The sequence below is a fragment of the Conger conger genome, chromosome 5 (genome assembly GCF_963514075.1).
Source record: "Conger conger chromosome 5, fConCon1.1, whole genome shotgun sequence".
Classification (NCBI taxonomy): domain Eukaryota; kingdom Metazoa; phylum Chordata; class Actinopteri; order Anguilliformes; family Congridae; genus Conger; species Conger conger.
In genome coordinates this window covers 27,306,823-27,320,848 of record NC_083764.1, presented here as the reverse complement: position 1 = coordinate 27,320,848, position 14,026 = coordinate 27,306,823, and the positions used below count along the sequence as shown (strand labels likewise).

General features: G+C 43.2%; 1 protein-coding gene across 1 annotated transcript in view; it reads right to left on the bottom strand.

Moving 5' to 3' along the window:
* Window positions 1–227: 227 nt before the first annotated feature.
* LOC133128708 (centrosomal protein of 128 kDa-like) overlaps window positions 228–14,026 on the bottom strand; it is a 74,218-nt gene continuing 60,419 nt past the window's right edge. The window contains exons 20-25 of the mRNA XM_061242427.1: window positions 10,344–10,393; window positions 7,821–7,844; window positions 4,427–4,504; window positions 4,100–4,213; window positions 2,372–2,474; window positions 228–1,161 (exon numbers count right to left, since the gene is read on the bottom strand). Coding sequence (XP_061098411.1) covers window positions 1,082–1,161; window positions 2,372–2,474; window positions 4,100–4,213; window positions 4,427–4,504; window positions 7,821–7,844; window positions 10,344–10,393 — 449 coding nt within the window. The 3' untranslated portion in view covers window positions 228–1,081. The remainder of the gene's footprint in view (window positions 1,162–2,371; window positions 2,475–4,099; window positions 4,214–4,426; window positions 4,505–7,820; window positions 7,845–10,343; window positions 10,394–14,026) is intronic.

Below are 14,026 nucleotides of genomic sequence, written 5' to 3'. Positions count from 1 at the left end.
GCAAGCTGTCATCCAAAACACCAAATTTAACATTTCAACATTGATAAAACAAAATAAATCCTTAATTTCTCCCACTATCAGAGCTTAATGTGTTGTTTCTTTAAAATAAAATGCTTTTCACCTTGTTGAGTTGACCAGGCAAAGACATAGCAGAGGTATGGCAACAGGCATTTCAGACTTTAGTAGAAACATTCAAATAGGGAAAGAGAAAAGTCGAAACACTATGATAATTTCCACATTGTGTTTTATATTCTTCACTCAAACACTGAACATGTGTAACTTGTGCTGTCTTTGTGATTTTATACAAATAATCACTGTCAAAAATATAAAAAGCATAAATGTGTACTAATATAGAATAAGATAAAACATATTAATTCAGTGTCTGCACTGAAATGAAAACAGATCAATGAAATGAAATGACACCAGCATTCAGAACAACCAGCTTTCGTTATACAAAGAAACACTGAGAATCTAATTTATTCTGAATATACGTGTGTCATTACATGTTTAGTAGAAATGCACCATATATCGGCAAAATATTTCATATCTGCATAAATCAGAGTACAAATATTTGATTTCAACAGTTCAATAGATAAAAAAAAAAAAAAAAAGTGTAAACCTACAGAAATGTGCTATATGCAAGGCATTCTAATTCCATGATTTAAGAACCTTTATCTATTTCTGAGTTCTGGTTCACAGATTAAGCAGATTTGCCAGGTTTGCAGTCATCTGCAGTACATTTAATCAAGAACCTCCAGTTTACGGACACAAAATAGTGGAAAACATACTTTAAGTCAATTTTTCTAAGAACCATTACTAAGTAATACCAAGACTGACCTCTCACTGCTGAGAATACCCCATTGTTCTTTGTCCACAGTAAAAGTGTTTGGCCTTGAGGTTGTCATGGTAACCCAGCTCATGGACCAGAAACGCTTTGGGGCGGTTGGCGTAGTGTTGAATGCGCAAGGGACCATTTTTAATGCTTCTATACAGTTATAAATATAACTGGCTGCTGTAGACCGCTGTAAACAGGCTTTGTAGAGTGGAGACGGGTCTATGTTTCGCTGAGTTGTGGCAGACATTATATGCCATTTACAGGTGAACTTTGGTCTTCAAGCAGACTCCTGTCAAAATCCGGAGAGTCGAAGAGTTTGTGTGGCGCTGTGAAGGAAAAGACAGTTGTGCTTACTCACTGCAAGCAGCATGATGAAGCTGCAATCATTTCTAATACCATACCAATTTACCAAACCGCACTGACAATTACGCTACCGTGTCCCCCTTGCCTCCATCCACTCCACTATTAAAAAAGGTTATTTAATGTGAAATAACAGTTGTACAGAACTCTGAAACGTAAATATCAGTCCCTATTAGATTAGATGCGTGGATTCTGAAATTACTGCATTCAAAGCTTAACTGTTCCCAGACATGGCAAATTAGCCAGTCTGTGTTATGTTGTATCGACTCTGTATCGAACCAAGTTTCTGCACTACAGAAAACACGCCAAAAAATGGGCTCATTTGCTAGGAGTTGCCTCCAATGTATTTGGCTTGTTGCGCATCTCTAAATACACAGGGATGTTAACGATACCACCACACACTACAAAGCAGCGTAAGTCAAGTACCCAAATAGAAGTACTTGACGTGTGCAATGGCTGTAGTGGCTGTAGTGGTTCACACAGGATTCACACAAAAGCACATCAGAAAGGAAACTGATTGGGTCAATACGTAATTGTTTTGGATTAAATTACTTTTCTAAACTTGTCTGGTCTTTTGGAACCTATGAAATACTCCATAAGTCTATAATAACAGCAAACCACCCCCTTCTGGGAAAGATTGGTTGAGCACAGAAAAGTATTTGAATCAAAAACAATTATGCAATTGACCAAGGTCTGGTCAGTGCACGCACATTTGAGTTCATTTTTGTGCAAGCTGCCATCGTACCATGAGCTTCAGGCAAAGAGTTCTCATGATTGACAACATGGATGGAAATTTTGGAAACCGTAAATACTCAGTCTGTTACTAAATACTGTAAGTAACAGACTGCCTGTATAGGTCATTATATTGCAAATGTATAAAACATATAAATTGCATCATATGTGGGATTTGTATTGGAAATGTAGCTCTTGCTTTACAATGTCTACAGAACTACAGAAGGCTACAGAATCCAAAATCAAAGTAACAGTGTAAAGCTAAATAATACCCACAGTTAGAGAATCACAGTTTAACACTACAATACCCAGAGTCTCTAAGGCATTGGTACAATGTAGGACTACACTACCTCAGAGTTAGAGATGACAGAACCAAAGTATCGGCCAAAGTAGCCAAGTCTGATCTGTATAAGACTACAACGCCCAGGATTGAAAGGCACTCACTGTCATCGAGCCGGGAGCTGGACAGGAAGTTGCTCGGCCCCCGGATGGAGGAGGAGAGAGCGGCCAGGCGGATGCTGTGGGACGCCGCCTCCATCTTCTCATCCTGCAAGCGGCCACATGCCAGACACACAATGGCGTTAGGCCAGGATGGGGCCTGAATCGACCCATTTACCCACACAACTTTTCAACACTTTCCAAGAACCATCACTCCAAACTACACCAAATGACAACGGGCGGATTCTTCTGGGAATTCTGGGTAGCTGGGGAACAGGCCGTAGGGGGTGGGGATGGAGTGGGGCGGAGAAGGGGGACTGGGGGGGGGGGGGGGTTTGGGCCTGACGGTATACCCTGCTTCTAGAATGTTCCTGTGCCTTTCTTGTGGTAACAGCCTTTTGGGGTCAGCCTAATGAGAGCAGACACAGACAGAGTGAGCATGGGCTCCACACTTCCACAGGCTCTAAAAGCAGACAGGCAGGGTGTGGATGCAGGGCAGTCACAATCACCGCACGGCTGCAGAGCTCCAAGGCCCCAGGGCTCCTTCACAGATGAATGTAATTTAAACAAAGCCAAAATGGCGGCGGCGTCTCAGTCGTGGGAGTTCATGTGCCTTCTGCTTCTGCGAGTGCTGAGGCCAATTTAGGACAAGCATACTAACAAGCTCACTGGTGACTTTCTCCCTCCCAGCTCCACACGCACACACAGACAAATACTTGCATACACACAGGCACGAAAACATGCACACACGATCGCGTGCACACACGCACACACACACACACACACACACACACACACACACACACACGCGCACACACACACACACACACACACACACACACACACACACACACACACACACAAGCATGCATGCAAATACACACACACACACACACACACACACAAAAACACATGAACACAGGCACAGAAACAAACACACAGCCTTGGATACTAACAGGCACCAACGCGTGCACAAGCGTACACATATGGGCACTCTCACGCATGCAGCAAACGCACACTAATGCGCACACATGCCCACACAATCCTCCACAAAGCCTTTGCATTTCAGGCTGTATTCACATATCCTGATGTGGATGTTTTTTGCCAACAGATAACCGTCGATAATTCAACATAAGCATTAGTAACACACACAAGACACACACACAAAAAGCTGAATGTGTCAGAGAGGCAGGCAAGAGGAGGGGGTGTAGGAATGTGCCATGGGCATCCTGTCCTTACGTACTGGAATTCAACAAATCTGCCTACAGCGAATGGTTATCAGTTGTCAAGAATACTTAAGACACAAAACAAAGAACCTGCAATTCCAAATAATGGTAAACTAGGAAATACAGCGAGAGAAGATTCAACGCATGCACATACAGCCTTCAGGTCACACAAACAGAGGCTAGACGAATGTGCCAACTGTGGCTTGCTGTGCTGGGGAGGTGGGCGTAAGAGGAAAAAAGTGAAAGAATTGCCCCACCCTGATGACACACTGTCCATGACCAACTGGACTGCTACATGACTGGGACCCGGAAGGTCGGTGGTTCTAGCCTCGGTGTAGCCACGATAAGATCCGTGCAGCTGTTGGGCCCTTGAGCAAAGCCCTTAACCCCACATTGCTCCAGGAAGGATTGTCCTGCTCTAACCGAGTCTAAAGTGCTTTGGATAAAAGCAACTTAGACTAAATAACTGTACTACTAATTACAGTGTACTGCATGTATGGGCTCATACCCTGAAGTCCTGGATTCTCCTTTTGGACTCCTCTAACTGGTGCTGCAAATCGCCTACGATCTCCTTGTAACGGGCATATCGCTGCTCCACCATCTCCCTCTGTCGCTGAGACTCCTGCAAAAGGGGGGACAGCTTCATCAGTCCGACGTGCCCATAGGCCTGGTCTTACCCCTTAAACAAACCTTCAAATAATATTTCCCTATTGCCGGATTACTGCAATTAATATTGCTGTTGTTAAGATTGTCGCATATGCCGTGAGAATAAAACATCACATGAAAGCGAAAACTATAGGATGCTGTTTGGTTTCTTGGGGGGGAACTGCCCTACCTCCAGGTCTTTGAAGTTTTCTAGCAGACTCAGTTTGTCGGGGACGGACTCCAAGTGATCCAGAGCTAGCTTGGTGCTCTGGGTTCAAGGGAAAAACAGGCCAAAGGGAGTCAAACACCAGGTTGTTATAGTACACATAATGGTAAATTCAAAGACAATCTTCGACACACAAGAACCTTATCTGTCAACAAATTACTTCATAACAGATGTTAGTATTTGACATTTTCTTAAATGCTAATTTTGATTATTTAACTTTAGTCTATTTATAGCGCATTACAAGCTAAGGAAAACAGAAAGCTAATTTCACTGGACTGATTTCACTGGACTGAGTTTTTGTGTCTATAGGAGAGTGTACAGCTGAGGAGAAAGTCAAGTTTGGTGAAAAGCATAAACTGACAAAAAATTCAGAAACTTCAAGCATCCATCCATCCATCCATCCATCCATCCATCCATTATCTAAACCCGCTTATCCTGAACAGGGTCGCAGGGGGGCTGGAGCCTATCCCAGCATACATTGGGCGAAAGGCAGGAATACACCCTGGACAGGTCGCCAGTCCATCCGAGGGCATACACACCATTCACTCACACACCATTCACTCACACACTCATACCTACGGGCAATTTAGTCTCTCCAATCAGCCTAACATGTATGTCTTTGGACTGTGGGAGGAAACCGGAGTACCCGGAGGAAACCCACGCAGACACGGGAAACTTCAAGCACTCTGACAAAAATACAAGCACTTTCACTTTCAGGGTTTTTTCAAAACGAGAAGCATCAGCAGTTTATCTCCACTGCTGTGGCCCAGGAGTTGCTGCTTCTATTAGAACAGCTCTGGACAGCAAGATCCCTCCTAGACTGCACAAGTATGTTGAACAGTTGAATGCACCATGTAACTCACAGAGTTCAAATATCTTTTCCAAAAATAGCCATGTCAACGTTTTTTTTACATGCAAATTTCCAGAATTACACACATTCCAGTTTTTAAGGCCTTGTGAGGACCGAGCTAAGAGTCTGAGTAGGGGCAGTAAAGCTGAATACTGTGCAGTTGCAAAGCAGGGAAAAGTCGTTTCTCACCCGGTGGTTGCATCCCAGTCAATACCAGGCGCCACCACGTTTTCCCCAGTGAGCGGGAACCTCTGTGATGGATGTGGTTTACTCGGTGAAGGCAGCGGGTTTCCAACTATCCACTAATCTAATTTGGGCCAGTGAGCCATATTACATAATAGTGACAAAGAGAGGGGATGACAAATCGCTTTCATTTTTGGGGAAGCTCATAAATACTCCCAAGTCAATACCGCCTTTCAATACACTCAACAAACGGACTCTCCTTTTCAACCTGCGACTCATTTTGTGTGTGTGTTAATGCTAATGTCAGACAGACGTAGTAGTCATTTTCCCCATTCAGCATCTCTGCCGTTAAATTGCCTTGTGCCTATGGGGGTGGGTTGGTCTTAAATAAAATGAGGTGTGTTTGTGATCACTGTTGCCATGTTGCCCTTTTGGTTGTATATTTTCAGACATTTTACAGAGGGTCAAAATAAGCCCATTCAAAGCATAGTTGGTACAGAACAGAAACAAAGCATTATGTCTATTGTATGTTTACTATTTAATCCCATATTCCCACAGCCAAAATGTTCAATATTACAATCCCAAAATGAAAAAAAAGGTTAACTGGTTTTTAAGAGATGTGAAACACTGAATGGGGTCAAATTGAGCAAAAAACATGTACTCTCTCCACCGTATTGCCTTCTTATTAGCCCTGATTTTATATATGACAGCACTGATGGTGCCTGCAGTGAGCTCTATGGCAGGTACTAACCCTCATCACCTCAACCGCACTGTCAAACCCAACCCACTTCAGAACATAACCTGCTATTTCCATCAGTGCGAACTCAAGCTGTGGACATGTGTCTGCTAAAACATACATTTGCCCCACGTGGACTCATCTGTGACGCACCGCCACATTGTCAGCATGGCCACCACTAAATAATTTTATTTTTCAATAAAACATTGGTCGATAATGTCAATTTATGAGAAGTGGGCCCAGGCCTTCTTTTTTACGAGGTGCATTTATTTCCAAAGATAAAGAAAGAAGTTCCTCTCACCCCATCCGTGATGTCTAAAATTGTTGCAAAACCGTCAAAGCCCCCCCCCAAACTGACAGTATATAGAATAAATGGAAATATCTGTACTTAGCAAAATATTTGAACTCAAATAACCATGTGGTACAACAGTGGTATGCAGAGCATCTGAACAAGTAGAACCTTGAAGTGGATGGGCTATGGAAGCAGTAGACCAATAATTAAAATAATTAAATCCCTAAATAACATAGTTACTGATTGTATTTGAACAATTCACATATCTAATATTCTTTGCAGCTGCAGCATTTCTGGCAGCCAGGAGCCAAGGCTTAAAGTTACGCTTTCTAGATACAACACCTCACATACAGTATTCTGCCAAGAGCTCCCAGAGTGTCTCTGCTAGCACACAAGAAACCATGGGGGCCAGGAATGGCGTTTACACTGAGGTGATACAGGAGCTGACCCATTTTAAATGAACACTTCATTTAGTTCACCACCAATGCCTTTTGGATGCGACTTAGGTCTAACAATGCTAACTAGCTGATTAGCTGCTTACCTGGGATTATTTGTAAAAGGTAAGACCAAATATTACATTGAATAAAGTGCATTATCTCTCTGCGTCTTTCTGTTTGGCAGCCATTTTTGTTCGCCATAAATTACCTTTTCAAACTGTTAGCTATCGTTAGCTAACATTCGTGGTGAACTGAACAATGTTTGAATATGTTGGCGAATCCCAATATTGAATATCAGGTTTCTGATTAAATTCCCCGTAAATGAGATATTACAAGAGTCCCCCTCGCAGGCTGGTACAATGTAGGTGGTTCATGTCTGAGCAGTAAGGGAGCATTGCTTGGGGAAACCCCACCCCCCCCCAAAAAAAAGAAGTCAGTTTTATCTAACCTGAACAGAAACCCGAGACCATTTGAACGGATTTGCCGTAATGGTGTCACAAGTCACTACATGGCAGCTCTGTCCTGGAAGAATAAAGGTGTCATTCCACCAGTCGCGTGCTGGGGAAGTCAAGACTGTAACAAGGTCAATTAAATTCCCGTGCTCAAGGACGGTTTTCTGGGAAGAGATCTGTGACTACTGGGAGAGTGCAATAGATTTCTGGGAATGGTAAATTGTTTCAGAGATAAGGAGACGAATTAGGATCCATAATCCGTTTGAACGGGTGGGGTTGGGGCACTGAGGTCAAAAGGGTCATGAGCACTGATGCAGCCCGCATGACCTAAAACAGATCTCTTTCAGGAAAACTCTTAATGCATTCTGGGATAAGCTTTAATGTTCAACTACTGGGAAGCAGACTTACCAATTCCAGATCTGATATTCGGTCCTAAAAAGAGAGGATACATTTGGGTTAGTAAAATTAATAAGAGGGGAAGTAAACAAAACGAAGCCACTGGGATTAGCCCACTGAAGACACACCAAGAGTGTGTGTGTGTGCTAGTGATGCATCTAGTGCAGACCTGCTCTTGTGAGCCTTTGTATGCATGTCTGCTTGCAATCGCTCCCTTCCAGCTGCTGCCATTGGCTAACCCCAACTGGGGGCAAGGAAGCAGTGCGTAAGTCTTTCTAGTCAGTACAAAGCCTCTCCCACCAAGACTCCTACTGTGCCTCCTCGTGGCAGCTCACAGTAACCGGCTTCTTGCGATACCAGGCCAAATCAGTAGGGGATCTAGGAGCAGCAGTGGGCCCACAGTCATGTGGACACGCCCTAGCACACACCAGCCACTGCCCCATTGCCATGTGGGTAAACCTGGGAGGGTATATGGCTATGAGAGTAAAATCTGTATGCAAATACAGGCAATCATTTTTTTTGGACCCATTTCCTGATTACAATTACCATCTGTGTCTTCTGAATTGATAGTTCTGTGGCTCTTCCCATGTTGATGGTTGACAAAGGGATTTGGCATGCTTGTTACCTCATTTTTATACTCTAGTGAAACAGGAAGTGATGGAATAACACAATATAGTTCCTTCAGACTGAGATTAACCCCTTAAGTATCACCCCTTTTCTTAACACAAGCTCGTAAATTACATGCCCAAAATAAATGCCAACCACTCTTGAACCCTTTTGACAACAGGCATAATCTTGGTGTCTTCTGAAATGTAACCCTTTAGGGGTTGTTTTCCAAGAGTCAGAATTATCTAAGTATTACTAAATCAAAGTTACAGAAGCTCAAATACAGTGGAAGTGGAAGATCTTCTGTTTTTGAATGGATATAGATTATTGTGGCAATGCCTGGCACACTTAGAAACACAATGGAGCCACAGCCAAAATATTCAAATTTGATGACAATATCACCAAAAATTTTGTATAATAATCACAATAACATCTTGTACACTAATATATTCATTGAGGTCCATTGATTGACATTTTTGTCAAATATCAAACCCCCATCAACAAGTCAAACACATTCAACAATTTCACATGCTATTTATTTTTCAAAAGCAGGCTTACTCCTTATTCATAAGCATACTGAATAATAATACATTATTTTGAGAATGTATTTTGATGATCACTGATATAAAATGGGATCACAACAATGAAAGTGCCCTCTATTGTGGAGCCAAAGGTGCTCTCACAGTCTTCCTCAGAAATATTAACTCGAGAATACTACAGAGGCTAGGGAGACTAGAGATTCCTTGGAAATCAAAAGGAAGACTTCACAGGAAAATGGGTGTGTAAGACTGCATTTCTGTTCACGTGAGTGCGTATGTGAGTGAAAGAGTATGTGTTTAAATGCGTTAGTATATAATAGTGCGAGCCTAAGCCCGGGTGCGTGAGAGCGAGTCTGTGTGGTACAGGGTGACAGAGTGAGCGAAGGAGAGTGTGTGTCTATGTGGAGCTGGGAGAGAGAGTGAGCGAGGGAGAGAGTGTGTTCGTGCGGAGCTGAGAGAGTGAGCGAGGGAGAGAGAGAGAGTGTATGTTCGTGTGGAGCTAGGTGACCGAGCGAGCTTCATGCAGAGAGCGTGTGACGGCACTTCCATGCACACGATGCTTTAGCCCTGTCTAAACTAAGCTCTCCGTGCTGCACCTGGGAGTAACTCTACCCCTGACATAATTACACTGGCAGCGCAGGTCTCCAGTGCCCTCCACGCCCTGCCTTCCGCCACCCCGATTAAAACTGTGTCTCCGCCCAGTGGGACTGGTTCATTATACGGGTGGGCTGGCAGGTGAAACTGCATCTCCGCCGATGCGTCAGCACAATGCGCTCCTGCACTTTAGAAGGGAGGGGGGAAAAGAACACCATTGTACGGCCGCAGTGAAAAGGCTTCGCCATCAATGGTTCTGCAGTGTGAGAACAGAGCGGGGGAATGTGAAAACCAACACGGGAGACCCATTTACTTTGAAAAAAAAATGCACGCTCGCTACCCACAATTCCCTGCAGAGTGCGGCCCTATTCTACTGCGAAAGGAACCGGGGACTTAAGCATCGGCAGGCCAGTTCTGTGGAGGATGTATCCACCTGCTCTACCCTGAGCTACAGCGGCTGACACCCTCGCTCCGGCCTCAAGCCGAACATACACTCAGTGAGCACTTTATTAGGCAGACATGTACACCAGCTCAGTAATGCAAATATTTAGTCAGCCAATGCATGCAGACATGGTCAAGAGGTTCAGTTGTTGTACAGACCAAACATCAGAATGGGGAATAAATGTGATCCAACTGACTCGAACCATAGAATGATTGTTGGTGCCAGACGGGGTGGTTTGAGTATCTCAGAAACTGTTGATCTCCTGGGATTTTCAGGCAAAATAATTTTACAGAGTGGTGCTGTAAGGGAGGGGGGGAAGAGAGATAGAGAGCGAGAGAGAGAGAATATACGCACCTGTAGGCCCCTCATTTCCTCATTCCTCCTGTGTGTTTTCTCCAGAAGATCTGTAACAACACAAAACAAAATTCAGGTCAGCCTGCTTCAGTGAGACTACACTGAAATCAGCCTGTTGCAGTGAATCTACAATGAATCAGTCACACCACTCATTGCACCATGTTCAGCAATGACCTCTCAAAAGCTGGTTTCACAGTCAGACAGACATGGAGCAGAGGCTGATATCACACAAAGCAGGATTACTTACTGAGCTGTCTGACAGCACCGAGTAAAAACCCCGACACAGATAAGGAAGCAAATTAAGAATTTGATCCAGGTCTGATCAGTCACAGCACACCCAGTGTTTGATTACATTACATTAGTTATTTAGCAGATGCTTTCATCCAAAGCCACTAACAGTTAATTAGACTAAGCAGGGGATAATCCCCGCTGGAGGCTACAGGCTGCCCCTACAGTTTCCTGCAGTGCCTTACAGTCAAGGCGCTGTAAATGTAGTAATAAGGTATGCAGTCGCCGATTGCCCTTCCCAAGCAGAAAAAAGATCAAAACAATGATTTTAACCCAGGTGTAGCCTGCACGGCTTGCTTATGTCAGGACAGCTCTGCTTAAGAGTGAGGTAGAGTGGAGGTACATTCCTGTTCTTTAAGGAACCGCTTTCCCAGATCGAGCCTGAAAGGTACAATACTGTGCTTTTGGGTAGAAATAAGAACCTTTTACAAACAAAAAAGATACAAATTATCTATTAATCCAATGGCAAGGGGTACAATTGTGTGTAACTATAGGGTACGACCCTAGTGACAAGCTTTTGTACCTTTTCCGGCTCGTTTCGTACTTCTTTTTCTGAGTGTGTACCTTACAACACAAGCACATTGGTAACACCCCTTAAGTCTAGCAGGAGACCACTGTTGACACCTCTAAAGTTCTTAGACCATGAAAGCGTTGGCCACGCCCCTTTACCTGCGATATCTTACAACAAAGAATGTGATCTTTTGTTGCATCGCACGACACCCTCGCCATTAGTTCTGTGCAATAAGCCGATTAAACATATTTTTCCAGCAGAGAGCCGAGACCATGATAACAAGTTCTGTGACCGGATGTGGCTCACAGGAATATAGTCACGGCAAAGACATGGCCGGCAAAGTTCAACCACTGAATGCTTTCACAGAGCACTTCCCTTTAAAGTGCAGGTGCGCAATTCCGGTCCAGAAACTGAAATAACCTTGTGTTAAAACAGTGGTAAGCAATCTTGAAGTGGATGGGTTACAGCCGACAGTTCTTGTTCCCAAGATTTAGTCCTAGTGACCTATGAATGAACTGGCATCAGTGTACACAGCCAAGTAGTTTATTGATCCAGGGACCAGAGAGAGAGTTCCTCAGCCCTATTTTAAGAGATATACAGCTGGAAATAAATAATTTAAGCATTATAAGGGTGGTGTACTGTAGGAATTTGCTCAAGAACTAAAGAATCATCTGCTGTCTCTTTGCCAATATGTCTGTGCTGGGACAAACTGCTTTCAATCTACAGAAATGAAGGAATAAAAAAAAAAAAAGACTGACCTGATCCACATTTTTTAAACTATTTTTTCTTCAGAAACAATATACAGCAGTCAATGCATAACTCCTGAATGCACAATGAAGTGTCAAACTCACTCTGAAAAGAATGTACTTGGAATGACACATTTCATTTGAAATATACACACAACTGGTAAATGGTAAATGGTTGGAATTTATATCGCACCTTTATCCAAAGCGCTGTACAAGTGATGCTTCTCATTCACCCATTCATACACACACTCACACACCAACGGCGATTGGCTGCCATGCAAGGCGCTGACCGGCTCATCAGGAGCATTTAGGGGTTAGGTGTCTTGCTCAGAGACACTTCGACACAGCCCGGGCGGGGGATCGAACCGGCAACCCTCCGACTACCAGACGACTGCTCTTACTGCCTGAGCCATGTTGCCCCACACACAACATTTGAAACATTTTTATTTATTTTTTTGAATCCCACCCAAAAGAACCCATTACTTTTGCCCTAGAGCAGGGGTCTCCAATCTTATCCAGAAAGGGCCGGTGTGTGTGCAGGTTGTTGTTTTAGCACAGGACTAAGAGAGCTGATTCTACTCATCTAGGTCTTGATTAAAGACCACGATTAGTTCATTAGTATAATCAGGTGTGTTACTGCTGGGTTAAAACAAAAACCTGCACCCACGGCGGCCCTTTTAGGATAAGATTGGAGACCCCTGCCCTAGAGGATATTGCTAATTTGCACATTTCTAATCTAAAAAATTGTTAATCCCTTTCCTATCAATTGCTTCTATTTTCTTGATATTACTGCATGTAATTGCGTTCTTCATTTATCAAACCACCTGTTTCGTACAAGAATGTATTTCCACCATAAGCTGTATTCATCACAGCAATTGTCTTCTGTATTCGTTCTGTATTCGCAGTGTTCAGAGATTAATGGTTGTGTTAGCGAACCGGTTGCGAAGCTTGACAGAAAATCCAGATTGCCTAAAATAGAATAAAAAGTTAATTACAGTTCTTAATTTTAGTCGTTATTTGTTATTTGTGTTCATTAGCTTCATTTCTCAGGAAAAAAGTGAGGGAAAAAAGACCTGGTTATTTCACAACAGCTGTGAACGCAATGAGGGTCACATTAACGAAATCAAGTAACCGCGCCATACCGCCCGAATAGCGAGCTCACAAGTACAATAAAATGCCAGGTTTTCAGTTGCGAAAGACAATGTTATCGCCATCAGTTGAGCCTTCATGTGGTATTCTTGAGGAAGGCGTGTGCCAATTTTCATCTTCGCGGTAGTTTACGAGTGAAGCTGAGCCTCGCAATTATATATATTTTTTAACTCAGAACAGGTGTCAGCTTATCTCCCAATGCATGCACAAATTATAAAAGGCTGTTTTTACTCACGCATGCCGAGCAAATGCTGATTTAATAACATTAATTGGAAACGGGGTGGTTATTTCACAAGGAATTGTGAAATAATTCCTTGTGAATACATAATGATACAGGAATGATAATGACCAGAAAGGAATCACCGAACCACAGACGAGATCAGTTGGATCACCATCAAATACACCTCTTCAATATGTCCATTGACCATACCTCAGATGAAAGATTGTTATTAAAGAAACATGGGTATTGGAGTAAATTACAGCAGAAAGCAAATTACAGGGGCACGTTCAATGTCATCTCTGTCATCAAGCAATTCTCGTGAATGACTAAGCTGTAATGACAAATAATTTTCGTTTCTGGTAACCCAAAGGAGGGATGCCCTTGTATGGTGTCCTCTTGCAACTATGACAGCTACGAAAGTCAATGCGACGTTTACACATCGCAAAGGCATTACATAGACTGCAGGTTTGAGGTCGTTGGAATATGCTTGGAAATATTCATATTGCGCGTGGCAATTTCCGATCATTTTTCGAAAACGGAAATGCCCCGTATTGAGCCCAATTTACATAAAAAAGTTATTTTGCTCCTGAAGTTTATGTAGATAACACCGTTTAAATATGCATGACCCACACGACACACCGTGTTGCCATGCCATGTTCCACTTGCTGTAGGTGCTTTGAGAAATGTAGAGATTTGTTCTAGTAGGTTACTTGCGACGGTTTAACAGGTGCAAAAAGCATCGCAATTTTTTCGTGGAACCCCCCGTGTT